Source organism: Neovison vison, chromosome 3 (assembly GCF_020171115.1).
Source record: "Neovison vison isolate M4711 chromosome 3, ASM_NN_V1, whole genome shotgun sequence".
Taxonomy (NCBI): domain Eukaryota; kingdom Metazoa; phylum Chordata; class Mammalia; order Carnivora; family Mustelidae; genus Neogale; species Neogale vison.
Genome location: NC_058093.1, coordinates 26775639 through 26798972, shown reverse-complemented (window position 1 = coordinate 26798972; position 23334 = coordinate 26775639). Strand labels below are relative to the sequence as shown.

Sequence of the window (23334 nt, the reverse complement as noted above, 5' to 3'; positions counted from 1 at the left end):
CCCCCTGCTTCTGCTTGCTCTCTCTCTGACAAATAAATAAATAAAATATTTAAAAATTTTTTAAAAATCTCCTTTAAAAAAAAAAAAAGAGAGAGAGAAGACTGTATTCTATTCCAGGCCTTGATGGCAGCTGAAAAAAAGTAGCACCTTCCAAGGTTTTCATGGATGTAGCATGTGTTTTAGAATTAAGGCCCTGAATATAAAAAGATTACTTGAATATATAAACACGTTTTTGTGTATTTTCTACACTTAGATGCTTGTTTCTATGTAATTAATTTGTTCATTTAAAGAAAACAGGCAAGAAAGGTCACACAGAGGCACAGATCACAGACTCCTACTCAAACTGCAATTTCACCAATAATCACCAAAAGCAACTTATTTTTGAAAGTGTACTGTTTTGTACACATATACAGAGATTACAAAAGGCAATTTCACAGTCACAAGTCAATAGTTTTTGATAGTTCACAGATGCTGTTACTGCCAGATTATTAATAACTGAACTGGGTGAGACTGAGTTTTCAAAATTCTGGACTTCTTTGGTGTATATCTGTATTTCTGCTATGATACTACAGTGACATGATTTCATGCATTCCATTTTCTTTCAAAAAAGAAAAAAAAGTAAGAGAAAGGAAGGAATCAATCTGGATTACAGATGATTTTTAAAATTTTCTATCCTAAATGCATTTTACATAAAAAAGCTAAAGAGAGATGAGATGAACAGGGAGAACAGTTAGAGAGGCAATAATTATGGTAGTAATAACTCACAAATGAATTGGCAGTTCCTTATATAAGCATATTTGCCTGCCTGATGCATTGCTTTAAAAATATGGGGGGTGGGGTACCTGGCTAGCTCAGCTAGTAGAGCATACAACTCTTCATCATGGAGCTGTGAATTTGAGCCCCATGCGAGGTGTAGAGATTACTTAAAAATAAAAAAAATTTAAAAATTAAAAATTGAAAATTAAAAATGTGTAAGTACCACCTACCGATTTATAAGCCACGATCTTTATAGACAAACTGGAGCCGATGGTCAGAGTGCAGTGCCAAGGAATTGAACGCTTCTCAATTTTCTTAAAGACACACAGTTGTCTCAGACTCTCACTTAAATAAAAAATAAACATATATGTAACTCTCACTTAATAAAATATGTATTTATATATACAACGAAAAAATACACATGTAACAAAAACAATTTTAAAACATTAACCTTGCTGGGGGTGATGCAGTTAATTTTCCAGAACAAGAAGCGAATTGTCATTTATCATTATGAGAGGAACAGCAAGGGATGGCAGGAAAATGACAACCACCAGTTGGGAGAGAGCCAGAATACAACTGAGTTGGCTTAGGAGGAAGAAATTGAATTACATTACCGACAGGTGAAAAAGAACATCTCTCTCTTCCCCTACTCAATCTTCTCTTTCAATTCAGCCCCTGGTTCTTAATGATTTTTTCAAGACCAAGGACATGTTGAAGATATGATAAAAGCACACTTCTTAGAGTTTGCCCACAATTTAAAAGGATCACCAGCTCCCTGAAAACCATGGACCTAGATATAAGAACCCCTGGCTTCAGGATATTAAAGGGTGAGTCCCATCCCAAAGTATCACTGCTCATAACTCTCTAACTTATTACTTCATTCCAATCACCTTAAATAAAAGTACATATATATATATATACAATGGAGAGAGTTAAATAAAGATCCTCCAGGGAATAAAGGAATTTAGTCCATATTTAGTCTTAAGATAAAGCATGTTAACTCCAAGTTTTCTACTGGACGGGGATGGGGAATTGGGAAGTAACAAACACAATGTAAAGGGTTACTTTATTTGAAACATAAATAAGGATCAATTCTATTTTTATCTGGTCCCTAATCAAACACAATAGACAAGATTATAGGAAATACTTGGAATTTCCTATATTCACTAAGAAAGAAACCAATGACCAAACACATTCAAAGCATATAATCCAGGGACGCCTGGGAGGCCCAGTCAGTTAAGCATCTGACTTCAGCTCATGTTATGATCCCAGGGTCCTAGGATTGAGCCCCACGTCCAGCTCCTTGCTCACTGGGGAGCCTGCTTCTCCCCCTGCCTGCCACTCTCCCTGCTTGTACTCTCTCTCCCTCTCTTTCTCACAAATAAATAAATAAAATCTTAAAAAAAAGGGGGGGATATATAATCCAGACCAAGATCAATTCCCTTGGCGCAAATGCAAAACAAATCTACAAAAAGGTAGAGAATTATTTGACATTATTCAGAGTTAAGGACAAAGAGGTTTCAAAAGACTCCAATTTTCAGAAATAATCCATAACAAACAGTAGATATTCTACCAGGCACCCTACTTCCAGTCTATGATAATAAACAAACAAATAAACAAAGTTAATGATATTTCTTGGCTTTGGACTGTTGAGGAATGAAGGGGTCTGAAACAGATCTAACATATCCATAGGACATTACTAGTTTGAGTCACATGTAAAACCACTGTAAGTTTTGAATTCAGCTCCAAGAGAATTTCTAAAAATTAGCATCTAATACATAACATCTGAGAACAAGTGGATCATTTCTGCAGTAGACCTGAATCTCCTCAAGCGAAGTCTAGATGAGGACAAGTCTGGCCCAGGGCTGTCCAGTACAACTTTCTGCAATTATAGAAATGTTCTATTTCTAACCATGCCTGTCCAAAAGGCTGCTGAGCACATGAAATGTGGCTAGAGTTACCAAGGAACTAAATTTTTAATTTTATTTAATTTTAATGTATTCAAATTTAAGTAGCCACATGTGGATAATGGCTGTTGTATCAAATCAAAGTATCTTCAAATTGTGAGGACAATACATGGTAATTTCCCTCCTGTAAGGGTCTGCCCCTCCCAGAGGAACTTGCTTGTGGACCCTGAATGTAAGGGTGGGGCAGACTGAGTGGAGACATCCAATCAGTGAGGCATATGTATATCCACTGGGAAAATTGGAATTCAATTGGCCACCTGTGTAGGGGCGGGGCTCAACCACCCCCATAAAGGTTACTCTGCCAGGCTGTCAAAGGGGGGGCTGCTGCAAGAGAGCGGAGCTGCTGCAGGAGAGCGGTGGAGTCGGCGGAGAGCGGTACGGAGAGCGGTGAAGTCCGCGGAGAGCGGTGAAGTCGGCGGAGAGCGGTGAAGTGGTGCGGAGAGCGGTGGAAGTCGGCGGAGAGCAGGGGAGTCAACGGTGAATAGAAGAGCTGTAACAGCTCTTGTAAGAGCTACAACCGCGTTTGCAATCTCCAGCCTCCGGCGGCCCAGGGCGGCCCGAGCCGCCGCCTGCAGCCTCCAGCCTCGCCTGCAGCCTCCAGCCGCCTGAGGCCCCGCCTCCGGCGGTCCCGCCTCCCGCGGCCCCCAGCGCCGCCTGCAGTCTCCAGCCGCCTGCAGCTTCCAGCTTCCGGTGGTCCTGCCTCCGCAGCCCCGAGCCGCCACCTGCAGCCTGTAGCCTCCGGCGGCCCTGCCTTCAGCAGCCCGGCGAGCTGCCGAGACCCCAGCGGTCCAGCTGTCCTGATGCCTACAGCCCCTGGAAGCCAGCAGTCGGCGGTCCTGACACCTGCAGCCCCTAGATGCCAGCGGTCTCGAGGCGCAAGCAGCCCTGAGATGCCAACGGCCCCTAGACACCAGCAGCCTCGCCGCAAAATGCCTCGCCACCCCGAACCACAAGTGGCCTTGTCCGCAGTGGTGGCTTCCTCCGGGTGGAAGCCTGGTCAGAGTAGCATCGTGGGGAGCAGAATCTGTGTCATCCAGGTTGTCCTTGTTGCTTCTTCGTCATTGGGAGTGGCCTCATCCAGGAAGTGGTCTTGTCCAGAACAGCCTCTTCTTGGGAGCGGCCTTGTCCGGGGAGCAACTTCATTGAGCAGTTGCCTTGTCTTGGGAGTGGCCTCTTCTTGGGAATAGCTCCAATCATGGAGCGGCCTCATCTGCGGAGCAGCAGCGTCATCTAGAGTGGCCTCGTCCAGAGTGGCCTTCTTGGAAGTGACCTTGTTGGGATCATCGTCACCGCCTTTTCGTAAGAGGTAGCTCTGACCGGTCGTTTGATTCCTTTTTTTTTTTTTTTTTTTTTAAAGATTTTATTTATTTATTTGACAGAGAGAAATCACAAGTAGATGGAGAGGCAGGCAGAGAGAGAGGGAAGCAGGCTCCCTGCCGAGCAGAGAGCCCGATGCGGGCCTCGATCCCAGGACCCTGAGATCATGACCTGAGCCGAAGGCAGCGGCTCAACCCACTGAGCCACCCAGGCGCCCCGGTCGTTTGATTCCTGATGCTTGGCGCGAAATAAAGTTTTGCTTGACCTTCGCTTTGTATCAGTCTCGTTCCTTTGATCACGGACCCTAACACCTCCCAGCTATGATACAGGAAAATAAACTTTTTAAACATTAATTTGTTTAGGCCTACAATTTTTATTTATCACGTCATGGTGAATTTCTTAGTTTAAGACCTATAGTCTGATATCAGAGCAAGCCATGTCCAAATTTGAAATAAAGAAGTTAGAAGCACATATCTGCGCACAGTACAGTAAGAACACGTATTATGATAAGAAACATCACTTTACAGGATTTCTTACTGATTCCTTTTCCAACCCCTATGGAAACTACAATTCAATTTCTAAAATTCCCATTACCTACAGTTTTTCAAGAAAACCATGGACCTAGATATAAGAACAGTTTTTCAAGGGTGTATGTATTTAGAAAATCAGGATTACTGTTTGTATTTCTTGTAATATATTAAAAATATAAAAATTTCAAAATTATAGCTGAGAAAAAAATTGGGGTATGTATCACCTAACTACTCAAAAATATCTCAATTGCTGAACTTTTATTTCAATTTAGAACTTTGCTCAAAATGCCTGTATTTTGTGTGTTTATTGAACAGGAATTAAGTAGTACTCTCCTGCAGAACATGAAATTCCACAAGCCATACTATACAATGTTCTACTGCTACTTTTCCCAAGTCAGGCTCCTCAAACCTTCTTGGGTTCTTTGCTCAGAATAAATCCATGTCCAATTCCAACCAAGAATACTAACATGGAGACTAACACAGTCTCTCCCATTGTCTCTAACTGAAAGGTTGCAAAGGCAGTTTGCTTTACTGTTAATCAGTACTTCAAGGATTTCACATTTTTAAAATTGTTTTGCCTTTACAAAACCCACATAAAAGATATAGATTATAAATTCACTATATTTTGGATGTTTTGTTTTGTTTTGTCTGAACAAACTATTTTCTGACCAAAAAAATTTTTTAAAGTCTTTTAAAGAAAAAAAGTCTATTACAGTTAAGTATGCCATCTCTTAAAATCTAAATCAGAGATTAAGAGGATACCATTTCAGATCTGAAACCACTTTTCAGATTTAGGAATGTATTTTTCAGGTGAATAAAAAGAAAGGGCCCACGAACTGTGCCCCAAACTTGGCATAAAGAAGAAATCTACTATCTCATCTTTTACATTTTGATTTGTTAAATCTTTTGCGGTATCTATACATTTCCAAACTTCAAACACAATGTCCTGAAAATAAACCAGAAGTCTTGTTCTGACCACACAAACAGAAAAGGGGATAGGGGGTTGGTGCACTGTTTCTTCAGTAAAAGTCAGAACATTTATTGAATAATGGCAGCTAATTCAAGAGTAGCTAATTAGGGAGCCCCGATCAAAAGAGAAATTTACATGGTCACTATTGAAAGTTGCAATCAATGTTTTCACTTCTTACCTGAAGGAATAAATTTCATCTAGCCCATCTTCACCTTCTAAAGACATCATCACCTTTTTCACCATCCGAATACCTTCTTTTTGCTGCTCAGTAATTCCTTTTAGAGGAAAGGAGGGTCCATGGTGGTCTGAGCGTGAGTTCCCATCTCCCCTGTCCCCAGTTCCATCCTCCTTGCCAACGGGGAAAGGCAAACTATCAGGAAAAAATCAGCAGTAGTTAAGAAGACAAGCTCTGAAGTCAAGAAATAAGCTGGGCTCCAATCCTGTGACTGTGGATCACTAGCTATGACAAAACGGGCATGTCGGTCATCAGAGCTTTAAATTTCTCACCTGTCAGATGGCACTTACTGAACTTAGTCAATATTCTATTAGTTTCAAGTGACTGAGGCCTTTTTGGTTTGCTGAAGGGGGGAATTCGTTGGTTTACATAACCAAATAATTGGAAGTGCAGGGCTGCACATGCCTTAGGAGGACTGGATCCAGTCTCAACCACGTTAAGGACTACCTGACCCTCTCACTGTCTCCATGTTGTCTCCATGTGCCTTCTCGCTGGCTTCAATCTCTGACTGACTTCCTCCACATCGTCTCTGAACGCATTTGAGCACACACTGTCCAGCTCTACTACCAAAGAGGAATGGACTGAGTATCTAATGCTCTAGGCATCAGTCATAAATTCAGACAAGCCAGGTAGCAGTGGTAGCCTGGGGACTAAGAAGATGTTGGCTCTCAGCTGTGCCATGAGGCACCTAGAAAAAGGTGGGCGCTAGTCTAGGCAGCCAAAAAGAATAATAAAAAATAAAATAAAATAGCCTTTAATGATCCCTTGATGTTATTATGAAGAATTAAATGATAGAATGTGTACAAAATACTTAAATACATGTTACCTTTATTACTGTAGATCTAGAATTCCCATATTGACATCACTTAATTGCTGGAAATAGGGAAAACCAATTTTGTTCTTGTGTTCCACACTCCAGTTGTTTGAAATGAGACTAAAACTAGATTGCGATTACCAGTCACAGAGATTCAATAATCAATATACAAAATGAAAAATCAACCAACCAAACACATTTTATGGTAATACTATATATGGCACTTTCTAAATGCTTTCATGTAAATAATCTCATTTAATCCTTCTAAGTGGACAGAGATTTCTATCTCCACGTCCTAAAAAGCAACTGAAGCTACAGAGGCGAACCAAGCTGGCCAAGCCACACAGCCAGTGAGTGACACAGCAAAGACTGTCCCCTGATCAAAAGATAAAGTTCTTTCCAAGGCAGCGTATCACTTCACTCCCCCTGAAACCCAAAGAAGAGACGTTTCAGTTCACTCAGCATCACCTACTGGTCACGCCCATGTGGATGGTTATTTTTAAGGTAATTTCTTTACTATTTGATTTGCTATAATTAAAATAATGCTCCCTGTTTAAATGTTTTCTACATGCACTCCGCATGACAGGCACAGATGTCCTGTGGGACCTACTGGATAAAGAGCCTCCAGGGAGCGGTGTATGGCACACAGGTCCTGTACCAGGCCACTGCTGTTTCTACCACCGTAACCTGAACAAAGAGGGGAGTGAGATGAAAATCGAGAGTCAGGAAGCTCTCCAACAAAAAGAAGTTACAGTAACAGTTCTTCCTACTCTGCTTTTGACCACATTGACACTTTCACAACAGCCAACAGAAGAAACTAAAACAAGGTCCAAGGAATGAGATGAGCCTGCTCAGAACTCAGTGCTGCTTGGGCCTATTCCAACTGGAACAAGCAGTCATATCTGGGGTACATAAAACAATAAAACCAGAAACTTCACTTTGTTATGCTGGAGATTTATAGCATAGGAATAGAGCGTAATGCCCAAAGAAAAAAATGCAACCTGTCAACTAAGCAGAGATAGACGACAAGGCTATATTCCTTCTTCGACACACTTTACAGTATCACTCAGGCAAAAAAGCCCTTTCCAATGACTTTGACAGAAGTGCAATAGGCTTCAACCATGTAAAGACATCCTGAAATTATGAACAGGGAAGAGGAGCCAGGCAGGGCTTTTGAAGTACTGTGAAAACCTCAACTCAATACGAAGAGAAGTGTCACTTAAAAAGCACTTAATTTCTCTGAAGTACTATCTTAACAAGTATCAGTTTGATGGGTTACTCTGAACTATTTTTCTACAGTTCTACAGAAAAAAGATGCCCCTCTGCAGTCTTAAGAGGTACATACATGCAAGAGAGGTTCTTAATTCCCCACGGCAGGCCTTTCAAAGAAGCCAAAGGCTTACCGTTCTAAGCTGGAGACTTCCCGGTATAGCTCTCAATCTGGAAAATGAGTGTCCCCAGAAGACTAATAAGTCAACATCCTATACCATCACTCTGCTTTCACCAAAAATAGGACAAGATAAGACAAGTTTCAAATGCAGCAGGAATGATCAGTGTGGTAAAAAAAAAAAAACAACTTTCTTATTAGGGACAGAAGATAAAGTAAATGCTTGGGATAGGGCAGAGCATTCGAGTTATTGGGCAAGGAGAGTTTCTGTCTTGCAATAAATGGTGAAATATTTTGTGAATTTTTTTTTTTTTTTTTTTAAGAGAGAGAGAAAGTGTGTGCTAGCGCTGGGGGGGGGGGCGGGGAGAGGCTGAGGGATGGAGAGAATCTTAAGCAGGCTCCAGGCTCAGCACAGATCCCAGTGCAGGGCTAAACCTCACCACCCTGAGATCGTGATCTGAGCCGAAATCAAGAGTCAGAGGCTTAACTGACTGAGCCACACAGGCACCCCTTCTTTGAACATTTTTGCCTGGAATCTGCATACCCCATTTCTAAATACATGAAAGCAAATTACATTTTACATACATGTGCATATCCTTTAGATTTGAAAAAGACTTAGAGATAAACATTCTACGTGTTTAAAATGATTCTCATGTTGAGATCTGTCTCTACCCTAAAAACAGCTCCTGCCTGCAAAATAAGAGTACTCTAGAGCTATTGAGCAAAAGAAACCACCAATCTGGGAATTGTTTGGATAAAGTCCTCTACATAGGCAGGGGAGAAACCCGACTATCCTCAAAAGTTTCCTCAGTTCTTTGAGTCTAAGAAGAGCCAATAAACAATCTGCTACTGAGCTAAATTCCCATTTCATTGTGACTTTCATCCCTTCATCACTAAAACTCAAGGGTTCCTGGAACAGCGGGTACTCTCGTGAACGTTTGCTGAAGTCAGTCATCTGGCATATTTCCACTCTAAGCACAGAGAGACTCCTGGGAACCAAGCACTCCAGAAAGGGGCGCCACTCCCTGTGTTATGGGAGTGCAGGACTGGTCTTCAGACATTATTCTCATGGTCTTACAAGAACTGCAGGGAGATGCCAAATTTCTTCAAGTTATGGATTATAACATCCAGCTGATCTTTGCTGAATGGGCTGCTGAGGTCAGTGAACACTTCAATATGCCTCTTCTCAAACTTCTTTCCTCTAAAAGAGAGAGTTATTACAATAAGAAATCATTCTCTTGAATTTCTACCCACAAACTCAAATGTACTTGGTCAACGAGCAGAAAGAGGCTAAGAAACTAATCTAGATAGTTAACAAATGTGATTATATTCTAGAATCCCACGTATCATTGATGCTCAGTTAAGTTCCTACTAACATATAATCAAGTAACTACAACCTATGAAACATATAATCAAAATTTTTGAGCAATATGGAAATATTAAATCCCTGATTTTTGAACTCTAACTTTTCAGTTAATGATGTGGTCATTGTGATTAGAAAGGATCCCTTTTCCAGCCTCCACTTAGCCAAAATGTAAACAGGGAATTCTCCCAGGAACTACATCAGCCTTGCAAGGGTTCACTTTCCAAATACCCTGGTCAGATTCCACTCACAGGGCCAGGGGCAGGACTTTACACAAAATGTAAAGAGATTGAGAAATGATAATACAAATCTAGGCCCCAGATTTTGTGCAAATGTTCTTCCTAACAGTCAAGGGATGGGTGGGTGTGTATATATTCAAAGACCCACATTTTAAAGGCACAGCAATTAAACAAGTAATGAATTAAAATTTAATTAAAAATTTTTTAATTTAAAAAATTTTAATTTAAAAAAATTTAATTGTTTTAATACTACAACTTTGAAATTTTTTTTTAAGTTTTTATTTTAATTCCAGTTAGTTAACATACGGTATTATATTAGTCTCATGCATTTAATTCAGCAAGATTAGGAACAATACCATCTAACTTTTTTTTTTAAGTTCCTGGTAATTAACTTAAGTCAAATAAGAAAGAAACTTGAAATAAGCCAAACATTTATTTCTCCCAGAGACATTCTCATCAACTATAGCCCTTCCTCTTTTTAAACTTAAAAAATAAAGGGCGAACTGGACCACTGAATTCTATCAAATGTTTCCTTAGCCACACAAACATGCAGCTCAATTACAATGAAATCACACAACACACAGAATACATCAACATGTAATTTTAGCCGAGAAGCTCATTTCCACCTCTCTTCAATTGAGACACTTACACAGTATCTTTTTGAATCACATCCATGCACACAATGAGTGCATCCAGGACTTGGCTAGTTAAGGGCAGAAGATAGCACTAAAGAGTCCCTTTATCCCAAGAACACGCAACTTCTTTCCAGTGAGGTCCACAGGGCTTGAAACTGTGGACTCTGGGCTGACTCTGTGATGATTTAAAAGTACTTGCCAAATTGCCCTTCTTCCAAAGTTTATCTGGAAGGTAATCTACCATATTCCCAATTATGGAGACAAAAATTATGAAGCCATTTTACTATCTCTAAATTCATTTGTGCTGATTACAGTCTGCTCTTAAAGATGAAGTGAGGTATAATTTAGCATTTGCAAGTCACTCAGCACAAGAACACCTCCCAGTGACCAGGGATACCATTACTGTTTACAAAAGTAAGAGTAAGCCCTTAAAATCATAGCATCTGTGGAAGAAATTGCAAATCTCGGTTTAGATACCATTTATCTAAATATATATTTAGATGATTTTTGCAACAAAAATACCCTCTGTCCAGGAAAGCATTGAGAACACTACTGCTTTATTCTACTATTATCTTCTCTGCATCCAAACATCTCTAACCATCACCACCACCAATCCCTCTGCACATATCAATAGACAAATATACCCACAGGTATCTTTCCCTTATGGTACTTCCCAAGTCCCCAGTATCACTAACAGAGTGAAAGGGTAAGTGACTGAAGGGCCCAATCCAAACTGATTAATTTCACATTAAATCCTAACATACACCACCTCCATGTTCCTAGAGCCAAAAACATCCATATTCTCGAGCTGAGACTCTAGGGAGCCTCACCAAACTAGATTATGATTCCCCAGTTTAAAGGAAATTTCGTAAGAGTCTTCTCTGATTGAAAAAGGATACAGTCAGCTTGTTGGGAACCTGGTTGGATTTTTCTTTCAATGTCCTCCAGCAAGTCAAAATCTGGTAGCATCAGGTGTCTGTGCACTGTGATGTTCTGATACTGATCCTTACCAGCAAGGGCATTCTTGGTGCCATCTGTACCAAAAAGGACTAAAGCAATTTCATCCCTGCTCTCAGCAAACACCTAGAGAAGAACGTTAAAAGGTTAAGAATCATTGAGTACCACCTGGAAGCCACTGGATACCTAACCTTCAGGGAGTAAGACAACCATACCTATGGCATGTCCCTGGGGTCACTGTCAACAACAGAACACTAGGCCAGATGGTCCACGGGATGATGATAGACAATTCCTAGCCTCTAAGAAGACTTTCACTGAGTATAGATCCTATCATTCATTTCAACAGAATTTGGACATAGGGGAGTAGAGACTGGTAACTGCTCTTGGTGTCGTCCAGCCAAATCAGACTTTAATTCTCAATGAAAATTAATTATGGATAATCTGAAATTATTTTAATCTATCCTTCTGGAATGATGACTCAAGGTTTCAATTTTCCAGAGGATTAGAAAAATAACTGCTGGTTCATGTCCTGTATCCCAGCAGTTTCACTCACAGGTATATATACCATAGAGAAATTCTTGCATATGTACTCAAGAAGAGAAGGACACAAACATCCACTTCAAGAGAGTTCACTTGGACACTGTTCATAACAGGAGAGAAGTGGAAACGAACTAACTACCCATCCATAGAATGCAAAAACACACTACAGAATACTTATAGAACAAAATATTACACCTCAGTGAAAAAATGAATAAATTTGTGCATGCTTATCAGGATGAGTAAATCTTAAAAACATAAGGTTGGGAAAAAATAAGTTGCCGAATTATATGTACCATATAAAAACATTACACAAATTTTTGTAAGTTTTATATGATACTAAATATTATTTATGAATATGCTTAACATCCAAAAGTATAAAATATGCATAGTAATTACTGCAAATTCTGAGGAAAAGAGGAAAGGAGAAAACTGGGAAGGGATATACAGAGTGCTTCAAGTTTAATCTGTAATTATTCTCTGTGTGTGTGTGCGTGTGTGTCTGTGTTTAAGATTTTACTTAATTATTTGAGAGAGAGAGCACAAACGAGCAGGGAGAGGGCAGAGGAAGAAGCAGACTCCCTGCTGAGCAGGGAGACCAACACAGAGCTTCATCCTAGCACCCCAGGATCATGACCTGAGCCGAGAAGCTTTAATGACTGAGCCAATCAGGGGCCCCTATTTGTAACTATTTTTAAGAAAAAAAGAAAAAGAAATCAATCAAATGTGGCAGAACTTAAGTAGTGTATAGTGCTAGATAATGGAAAAATAGCTTTCATTATATTATTCTCTGTATTTGCCTCTTATGAATCATTTCTTCTTTTTAATTATTTTTATTTTATTTTTAATATTTATTTATTTGAGAAAAAGAGAATTTATTTATTTATTGAGAAAAAGATAGTGAAAGAGATAGTGAGAGAGAGAAGGAGTGGGGACGAGAGGGAGTAGCAGGGAGCCTGACTTGGGACTAAATCCCAGGATCCTGGGATCATGACCTGAGACAAAGGCAGACCCTTAACCAACTGAGCTACCCAGGTGCCCTGAAACAGTTCATAAGAAAATGTAAAAATAAAAAACAATATCTGACACAAAAGGCAGTCCTGTTCCCACCTACCTAACCTAAGACTTTTCCATCAATGGGAAGAATGCTGCCTGGGAAGAGGATGGAATTCTATCATTCTTTATTATTCTTTGGTCTCTTAAAGTACCCAGCATGCTAATAATTCCAGATACAATTCCCAGTTGCACCAGGTAGAAAAAAAATCCTAGTTATTGAGGTTCAAACATGTCCAGCAATGGGGCAGCCCAACTAGAATTCTACCTCTGTCCTGGACAAGACTTCATCCTAAAGCAAAGTAATCTTGCTCAACAACAAAATCTCAGCCAGGAAAGGGAAGGAAATTTTGAATGCAGCAGGAAACAGGCACCAAGTGCTATTACCCAGCCTTCCAGATTCAGACTCCCAAGGAAGAGGCAGAACCGAAAAGAAAAAGTGCAAGAACGGCTTCTCTTTAAAAAAAAAAAAAAGTCTAGGGACGTCTGGTTGGCTCAGTTGGTAGAGCATGCAACTCTCCATCCCAAGGTTGTGAGTTCAAACACCACATTAGGCAAGGAGCCTACTTAAAAAATAGTAATAATATATAAATAAAATAAAAAACAAATTTAAAAAAATCTACACATTGAGACATAGGACCATTACTTAAATGCAAATAACACAAATTACTAAAACTAGGAATGGGGTTAGAGGCATTCTCTTCTTGACACATCGAGGGCTCCAGGTCATCAAAATTTGTTAAAATCAAGGGTGCCAGGTGGGATGTCATAGTGCCTAGTGAAAAGGGCAGCACCCAGAAGAAACAATGGAGGTGTCCAGGAGGAGTAGGAGCTGCCACTGAATAAGGCAGAACTTCATGGCTTTAGGACAAGTAGCAGTCATACCAAGAAGGGACAGAAATCAACAGGGGAGTCTTATTCATCCCATTCCTGACCCCCCTGAATGTGAGCTAGTCTAAGTGACTTGTTTGGCTGCTAACAGCAGAAATGACCTTCTTGGATTTCTAAAGCTAGGTCATAAAAAGCCATACAGGCAGGTGTCTTGGAATAACCACTCTTAGAACCTTCCTTCTTAGAACCAGCCGCCACCCTGTAGGAATCCCAAACTACATGGGAAGACTACATGCAAGGGTTCTGATGGACAGCCCCAGACAGAAGATTTAACTTCTAGCCATGAGGGTGAGCCAGCCACCTTAGGCGTCCAGCTCAGTTTCGCCTTCAAGTGATTCAGCCCAGCCAACATCTGAATGCCCTTGCATAAGCAACCACAAGAAGCCAAACTGAGCCACCCAGCCATCCCTTAAAACCAGGAGAGATAATTAAAAAAAAAAAAAAAAGTAATTTAAGACATTAAGTTTTGGGATAATGTGTTATCAGCAAAAGGTTACTTGGAATAGGCACAAAGTAGCGAAGTACTTAATTAAAATCACGAGGTTAGTAAATGTCATGACGGAGCAAACCCGGGCCGCCTGGCTCTAGAGACTATTTGTAAACATTTTTATTTTGCCTTGTTTCTGATAAAAAACTATAATATCTAATGGAGGGGCCAAAACAAACAAGAAAAAATGTCAGGCTCTAGTGGTAGTTGGACTTGTACATAAGTATATGTTAAAAAAACTCCTCAGAATCCCAAGACACTGAGGTTCGGGGTGCCTGGGTTGCTTAGTTAGTTAAGCATCAGACTCTTGATTTCACTCCAGGTCATGATCTCTGGATCCCCGTGCTGGGCCCTGTGCTCAGCATGGAGTCAGCTTGGGATTCTTCCTCTCCTCCTGCTGCCCCTCCCTGGCTCATGTCCTTTCTCCAAAAAAAAAAAATTGAAAAAATATAAAGTACCAAAAATACTGAGGCTGGACATCATAAGCAGGCTGGTATCTTGTGTTACTAAGTGGAGACAAAAAGCAGTTAAAACAAGAGTTATAAGCTCAAAACTTACCTGTCGCTGCACAAACATGGTCATCACCTTCCTTGCTAGTTCAAATGGGGACTCTTCGCCAGGAAGGGAGTTACTCATGGCGGAGCCCACATCCATACATAGTACAACAGCTGCCTAGAAATAATGTCCCAGAGAGTGAGAAAATGTTAATAATGGTCATTAAAAATAAAAAGAAAAACAGGTATGGCCTTTGCTTATTTTACTCAAAGAACCTGTCTGTACTCTAGGAGACTTAGGGACTACAGGACAGAGGGAGGGGGACTGTTCTACTTAAAGAATGTATATAAGACATATAAATGTTTATGACAGTGAAACTTTAAATAGTCCTAACATTTTTTGAAAAACAGAAAGCCAGGACGCTCCAGGATGCTGCTGTTCCTCAGCCTGAGCCCAAGAGTAAACCCAGAGGGAGCAAACCTAAAAACAACCCACAGACCAGAGCTAAGTCCAGTGCAGCGGACCCCAAAATACATCAGACTGTAGTTGACGTGCAGAGCCACAAGCATGAGAATAGATGCTTTTTTTCTAAGCCTCTGATTTGGGGGTAGCTTGTTATGAAGAAGCATTTTTGAGGCAAAAGGTGACAGCTACAACCTATACATACTGAAATGCTATATCCCATCAATTTGAATCAGTTCGTAAACGGGGGTCTAAAATGAAGACTAAGACACCAAATCTATCCTAGTAGAGGACAAAGACACACAAACAAATAATAATGGCAGAATATTCCATGACAGATGCATGCAGTGGGCACTGAGAGAGTAAACAGGAGGGGCATCTATCCAAGACTGGTGCAGGGGATGGTAGAGTAGATAAAGGAGGGGTAAGGAGGCAGAAAAGCCTTCTGGATGTATGTGATCTTTGCGTAAGCCTTAAAGAAGAACAGGATTCAAACATGTGAATATGGGGACTTAGAGGTAAGGCAACACAGAGACGCCTAATCATTAGACAGCAATTGCATACATAGGGACTAAGGGAATAGGAAAACAAACTAAAATAAAATAGTTACATGCAAAATTTTACATTTGGCATCCAGAATTCAAATGAATATGAGTTGGAGACCTGAACAAATGGCAACCCAAGATTTCAGTATGGATTATAACGTGAGTCACCAATATGACATGGCTACAGCACTACATTCCCCACACCTATTTCATGTTTTTAGGTTGTATCAACAGTGTATTGAATTCAAGGAAGGAAAACCAAGAGTAGATTAGCAACCTGGAGATTTGAGATCCAGTCCCACCTTTATTACCAATTAGCCTTGAGTCCCTGGGTGACTGTCACTTAACCTCACTGTTAATTCCAGGCAGGAAGCAGTTGGTGGACTAGATGAGATCCATGTTTTTTTCCAGAGTTAATGTTCTTTGACAGTGAGTCTCACCTGTGCTTTGTACTAATCAGACCACAGGTGACAAACCGTGAGCAATTCTGAGCACATCTTATGAAGATTAATTACAACAGGACATGAGATACACAGTTTCGAGAAGGATCTACAGAACAGGGGATGTGAGGAACAATTTGAAAAAAACTAGATATTTGAGCCAAGTGAGAAGATTTAGGGTTACATGATAGTTCCTCCCAAATACTTGACAGCTGTGTTAGAAAAGGACTGGTCAGAGAGAGAGAGATGGAATGGATCAACAGATGGAAGTTACAGGAAGACTGTTATGACTCCACACAATGGAGAAAAATAACATTAAGAAGTGATCAATAGGGGCACCTGGGTGGCTCAGTGGTTTAAAGCCTCTGCCTTCCACTCAGGTCATGATCCCAGGGTCCTGGGATCCAGCCCCGTGTCGGGCTCTCTGCTCAGTGGGGAGCCTGCTTCCTCCTCTCTCTCTGCCTGACTCTCTGTCTCCTTGTGATCTCTCACTCTGTCAAATAATTAAATAAAATATTTTTTTTTAAAAAGTGATCAATAGAAGAACCACGGTCTTCTGAAGCAATGATCTCCTGACTCTAGAAGTGTTTGAAAAATCTGGAGTGCCTGGGTGGCTCAGTCAGTTAAGCATTCAACTCTTAGTTGATCTCAGCCTCTTGAGTTCATGCCCCACATTGGGCTCTACGCTAGGTATGGAGCCTATCTAATAAAAAAAGCGGGGGTGGAAAATCTGGATGCGTTCCTATGAGAGAAGTTACAGATGATTTCTAAATTTGGTTATACCTCAGACAACACATGGAAAAGAAAGACTTCAAGTTTTTCCCTAGTTTACAAAGCACAGAACATAATGCATTAATACTAAGAGATTTCTGGAGAAAAGATAGTATGTTTGAAAAAAAGGTGATAATAAACTACAAAATTCCTTTGCAAACGATAAGGTGTACACCCCATAGTTCCAATGCCCTGAGCATAAGAATCTTAAAAAATGTAAGGGTCCCAAAATATGTCGTCCATTTATCTAATATACCAGAAAACGGTTTTAACCAGAAAACTCTAAGGTAAACCAGAAAACTCTAAGTTAGAAGATTAAGTCTTCTTAGTCAGAACTTTTTTTTTAAAAAAAAAAGAAAACTATTTTCAAACCAGAAAATTCTAAGTTAAAGAAATAAAAGTCCTTTACTAGGAATCAAGTAACCAAAAAAATGGCCATCAAACGGTTTTACCATATAGAACTTCTTTCTAGAAGCAAAAGAATGGTCTATGTGATACATTTAAGTTCCTATCCCGCAGCATTAAGAAAACCAGGAAATGGAAACTGAGCAGCATAGCAACTCTTCATTTGCACAAGGAAACAATACAGGCTGTTAGAATTTTGCTCCAAGTCCACCAGCCATATACAGCTGCTGCAATGTTTTCAGCAGCTGACAGAAGGAACAAAAAGGTAAGTAACATCAAATGTTCATAATTGCTTTAATCAACATTTCCCAATGAGAGTCGTGGGGACTAGGGATCAGTTGCTGAAACATCTATCTTGCTTAACTATACCAGATGCCTACTAAAGGGCTTAGCCTTTCGATGTTTGGATGAACAAATAATTCTCTGGAACACACTTCCCTCTAGTGATCATTCAGAGACAACCATCACTTTTTGTCTATATTGAAAAAAATAATTTAAAAAATTCATCATAATGTGTATTATTAATCTGGGACCTAGGGTCATAGGTTCCTAGCAACACAGTAGAGCTCTGAAACGAGACAGCCTGGGTTCAAACCTGAATTCCATCTCTTAGAGACCGGATAACCTTGGGATAATCATTTCACTTTCTTTATGCCTCATTTTTCTCAACTGTAAATTGAGGATAATACTTCTCACCTCATGGGCTTGTCGTGAAGATTACATGCAATAGGAAAAGCGTTTTCCTATTTCCTAAAAGATCAGTGCCTCACAGAATAAGCTTTCGATAAATGTGAAATATTAGATTATGATAGGGATAATAACATGCCGCTTTACATTTTATGATAACGTATTTTAGGGGCTCCTGGGTGTCTCAGTGGGTTAAAGCCTCTGCCTTAGGCTCAGGCCATGATCCCAGAGTCCTAGGATCGAGCCCTACATCAGGCTCTCTGTTTAGCAGGGAGCCTGCTTCCTCCTCTCTCTCTCCCTGACTCTCTGACCACCTGTGATCTCTGTCAAATAAATAAAAACAAAATCTTTTTTTTAAAAAAAAAAAAGATAACGTATTTTACTCACGGTCCCTCTCTGAAGTTTTACAAATCTGTGGGTAGGGGTCTACCAAAGCTAACTTTCATTCTCCTATAGATTCTAAAAACCCAGGCTCAAAAGAAACGGAGGAGGTGGAGGAAGTAATGGAAGAGAAGGGTGGACTACGAGAGTAAGAAAGGAGGCAGGCGGAGCAAGGAGAGTGGGGGGGATGAGGAGGTGAAGAGGGAGTGAGAGGTTGGGAGGACTAAGGAGGCGGGGTGAATGGGGAGTGGGCGAGGCTCAAATTCAGGTATCCGGACTCCAGATCCTCGGGTTGTCCCTGCGCGGCCGGCCCTCTGGACCCAGCGGTGGCCCGCCGTGATCCCACGATTCCTGCTCCCGAACCACCCTCTCCGGATCCCCTGCATCCGCAAGGCCCAAACCCACGCTCTCTCTACCTTATTCCCGGGCCGCGCCATGTTGGGTGCGCCGGTTCCGCTGCCGCCTCTTCCGGGCGGGAACCCCGAGCGCCGCTACTGAGGTCCCGCAGAGTCGGAGCCCGAGCGTCGTAAAAAGAGCCGCTTCCCACGGAACCTGGAAAGGGCGGGGAAACTGGACGCCTGAGCATGCGTAGTCCCTGCGTGTCCCAGCCACACACTTCCCCACCCCCGTAAGGGGTTTGTGGACCGTGAGTTGCTCGGGTCTGTAAAGCTAGATTAGAGCAATTGACTTCACGGAAACCGTTTCCGTTTCCTGGTGTTGAGATCACCAACACCAGGGTCAGAGTTCTGGAGTTCGATTTCCATGAGTATGAATATGAATCCAGAAAGTCCCTTATCTTCTCTAAAAGCCTGTTTGTTTGTTTGTTTGTTTCCGAAAAGGGAGGATAGAGAAAGGCTTCGCAGACGCGATGGCATTGGAACCAACGGCCGAAAGAACAGTTTTCCAGGCTGTCAATAGTGGGATCGATTCCTTCCTTTGCAGAGGAAATGAAATGTGCACAGGACAATGTGCAGAGGACGAGGCACAGAACAACACCTAAGAAGGATCTCCCAATAGTTTGAAGCGTCGCCAGTTTGGAAGGAAGGATATTAAGCATTAATACTTAAGGATTTAATTTGGAAGTCCAATCTAGGGAATGTTCTAGAGGCGGCGGTGATCAATCATAATGCCTGAAGGGCTCGCTAGTTTAAAAAATGGTTGGGGTGGCGCACCTGGGTGGGCTCAGTGGGTTGAAGCCTCTGCCTTCGGCTCAGGTCATGATCCCAGGGTTTTGGGATCAAGCCCCACATCGGGCTCTCTCTTCAGGGGAAGCCTGCTTCCTCCTCTCTCTCTGCCTACTTGTTATCTCTGCCTGTCAAATAAATAAATAAATAATTTTTTTAAAAAATGGTTGGGGTTTTTGAATGTGGGTACGTGAGACCCAGACCCCAGTCCAAGAAAGAATTCTTGAGATGTCTTTGGTGCAAAAAAGTTGATTTATTAAAGCACAGGGCCAGAACCCGTGGCCAAAAAGAGCTGGGATTGTGATAGGTGACTGATTACATACACTTTCAAATTGGGAGGGGACTAGGAGTAGCATAAGTCTCTAAAGAATTTTGGAAGCAAGGTTTCCAGGACCTTGAAAGGGCTAGGTAGTGTTAGGAAAAGGTCATTTATTACTGTTTAGTAAACCCTCAGTCCTGAAACCCTACAGGTGTATATTGGTGCTTGGGGGATGGTTGCAAACATGTATCATTTAATATATGAAAAATCCCTTTTTGGAAACTTCCTTTGTCTTTACCCTTCCTCCCACCTTAAAAGTATATAATGAATAGCTCCTCACAATGCCTGGGCCGCTCTTTCTACCCACAGGTTCTTTCCCCAGGGTTTAATAAAAACACCATCTTGGAGCACCTGGGTAGCTAAGTTGATTAAGCGTCTGTTTGCCTTAGGCTCCAGTAGTGATCCCAGGGTGTTGGGATCCAGCCTGGTGTTGGGCTCCTTGCTGAACAGGGAGTCTGCTTCTCCCTCTCCCTCTGCCTGCTGCTCCCACTGCTTGTGGTGTGTGTGTGTGTGTGTGTGTGTGTGTGTGTGTCAAATAAATAAAAATCTTTTTTAAAAATAGGGATGTGAGGGTGATCTGGCTACGACATCTGTCACCCCATTGATGGACAGGATTGATTAAGCTGATCTGGCTTGCTATGCAGGTATCCCCTTCCTCCCTCACCACACCACGTTCCTGCTTCCCAAAACTGCCTGCTCAGTCGAAGAGGATGACCTTCCCAGATGCAAGAGAGGACCATTCTTCAGTCAAGGGCGTACAAGGAGCTGCGCTCCTCTGCTAGAACCTCCAAAAAAGCTCTCAGGGTCCATTTGTAGGAGAAGGTAGGGTAGTCAAGCTTCCAAGACTCCAGACATATCCAGATGAGGTGCTGTATGTGGCAGTCTGCCTTTCTTAAAAATTAATTAATTAATTAATTAAAATTTTAAAGAAGTAAACACCTTCTTTTTTTGTGGGGGGAGGAAGAGAGAGGAGGGAGGGAGGAACAGAGAGAGAGGAAGAGAATCTTAAGCAAGCTCCATGCCTAACACAGAGCTTGAGCTCACCTCCCCAAGATCAGGACCTGAACTGAATTCAGGAGTCAGACAGCAAACCAACTGAGCCACACCAGGCACCCCTCAGAACACTTCTTTGTATGGAAAATGTCTCAAGAATTATTTCTTGATTGGTCGTTCCTGGCCCATGTCACATCACTTCAAGCTTTTGACTCAAACCCAAGGAGTTCTTTTAAAACTCAAATTTTTTTTTATAAATTATCTATATAAGAGGTAAATCAAAATAGTAAAATTCACTATGGTGAAGGAAATTTGTATGTTTCATGTTGATGAAAAACAAAACAAAACATAACACCTCTCCAAAGTCCTGATATACAAGGGAAGCCATTTCAGATTTCTAAGTCACTATGACTGTGATGTAGTTTTTGAATGTGTGTAGGTTAGATCCAGAGCTGATGGCCAACAAAGAATTCTTGAGATGTCTTTGATACAAAAAAAGGTTATTTTATTAAAGCACGTGGACAGGACCCTTGGGCACCACCAGGGTTGTGAGGGGTGACTGATAATGTACTTGGGAGTTGGAGGACAGAAGGAAAAAGTTTTTCAAAAAAACTTTGAGATGCTAAAGAAGACCTACAAGGTATTGGAGGCCTTGCCATTGTCAAATGAAGGCTGTTTTTCCCTCTAGTAAGCATTAACAGTAAGACAGTTGGGAGCTTCCTGGAGAAACATTATTGGCTGCAGAAACAAGTCCTTGGCTGCAGGTTATAAGGAAATTTTATTTTATTTATGTTCCCCTTTACCTTTGTTTCCCATATCATTATGGATGGGTGGGTGATGTTAGGGCCCCAGGAAATTGAGTCTATGGGTCTCTGGAAGATGGGCTATGGTTAAGAATACTTTTTTCTCGTAAAACACTAAGACATTTATAAACTAAGGGAGAGATCATGTCCTCTTGGGCATGATCTCTATGGTTAACCTTTGGTTTTGCCTTCCCTTAGCTTTAGGACAGCCAGGAGTTCCCAAGGAATGCCAAAGACAACACACCTAGGGGTGAGCGGGGGAGGGATGGGGTAAGTTGTTGTTGGGTGTCAGCTTGTGCTTTGTCCTCAGCTGGCTTTCTGCTCTCTCGTTAGTTGTATATGACCTTCGTTCAGACCCAAAGCCTGATTTATGGGCCATCACACGTGCATTGTACATCTGCTTTGTGAATGACCAAAAAATATCTTGTCCTTGAGTTACTGATCAATACTCCTATTCCCTGCATCCCTTTACGATAAAACTTGTGATTCCTGCCCATATGCTAATCTATAATCTCAGTGAAAAAAGCACATAACCCTGTAAAAACTGTTAATTTCCCAAAGCACATTCTTCCCTGTGAAGAGTGTGTTTCCCTGGCAGCTGTCCTAGCTTGGGCTTGAATAAAACTCTTTCTCACTTTCAGAGATTCTGAAAGATTTGTTCATTTGGTGTCAACTATATCAGGGCTTTTATCTTGTATGTAGTTTCTCTTTTTTTTTTTTCCTCTCTCTCCTTTAGCTCTCTTCTCTCTCCCTCTCACCCAAACCTCCTCCACTATAGGTTTGTTTCCTGGGACAAATAAAAGAGATTCTAGTACTTCTGCTTGTTTGTACCTCGGAGGGGAAGGTGGGGAGGTGGGCAATAATGTTAGCCACTAAGCCTTTGCAACACTGCCAAATTTAAGTCCGGGGTGGCCATGAAGGGCACAATGAAACTTTCAGGTCATCTAAACTTTCAAGATTTAGCATTGTTTTATTGAAAATCCTAGAGGTTTTATTCACTCTTGGACTTGAACTGATATGAAAATGCTGCTCAGTGTCAATAGACAAGATGGCTTAGTAGCAGTGTCATCATGGACCAGATATGGTTTACGCAACTCGGCATATTATGACTGTAAAGCCATTGGAACACACAGTCCTCCTTGAGGCTCGCCATAAAGATTAGGCAACTATGAGCTAACAGAATGTCCATAGATGGTATTAATTCTCTAGGTATTTGCTGATAGCAAAGATGAGATTCCTTTTGATCTCTTTGGTCAAGTCTTCCTCAAGTCTAGACTAGGCTTTTATATACCTTAATAGAGCCCTTGTGAAATGATTTAAGCTTCTTCCACTAGGTTTTGAGTCTAACTAGTCTGAGAGCCATGTCCACTTCATCTCGGTATCTCTTGGCCCCACCCTCACCCCATCCTCCTCCATTTCCACCACAGCCACCATACCCTAGTCCTAATTATGATTATTTTTGGCCTTGGCCATTGGTTTCCCTAATCCCAGAAAAATCTGACAAATGCAGTTGCAATTTCCTAATGTAGGCTTAGGTAAATATGTGATCTGCGGAAAACAGTCCACCTAAATGGACTCACCATAAATGAGTGGTATGTGGGAAGAGTCAAAACATAAGGATCCATATTAAGATCATTATACATACACAGAACAAAAATCATGCTCACCCTTTCTCTGCAAACAGTAGCATTCAAAGCAATTTTGGAGAAGA

The 23334-nt window shown here is 41.3% G+C and overlaps 1 protein-coding gene across 1 annotated transcript in view; it reads right to left on the bottom strand.

The window, feature by feature from the left end:
* XRCC5 (X-ray repair cross complementing 5) overlaps positions 1 to 18872 on the bottom strand; it is an 87025-nt gene extending 68153 nt beyond the window's left edge. The window contains exons 1-7 of the mRNA XM_044241568.1: positions 18741 to 18872; positions 14697 to 14810; positions 11113 to 11296; positions 10228 to 10276; positions 9055 to 9177; positions 5719 to 5910; positions 987 to 1101 (exon numbers count right to left, since the gene is read on the bottom strand). Coding sequence (XP_044097503.1) covers positions 987 to 1101; positions 5719 to 5910; positions 9055 to 9177; positions 10228 to 10276; positions 11113 to 11296; positions 14697 to 14810; positions 18741 to 18761 — 798 coding nt within the window. The 5' untranslated portion in view covers positions 18762 to 18872. The remainder of the gene's footprint in view (positions 1 to 986; positions 1102 to 5718; positions 5911 to 9054; positions 9178 to 10227; positions 10277 to 11112; positions 11297 to 14696; positions 14811 to 18740) is intronic.
* Positions 18873 to 23334: the final 4462 nt, after the last annotated feature.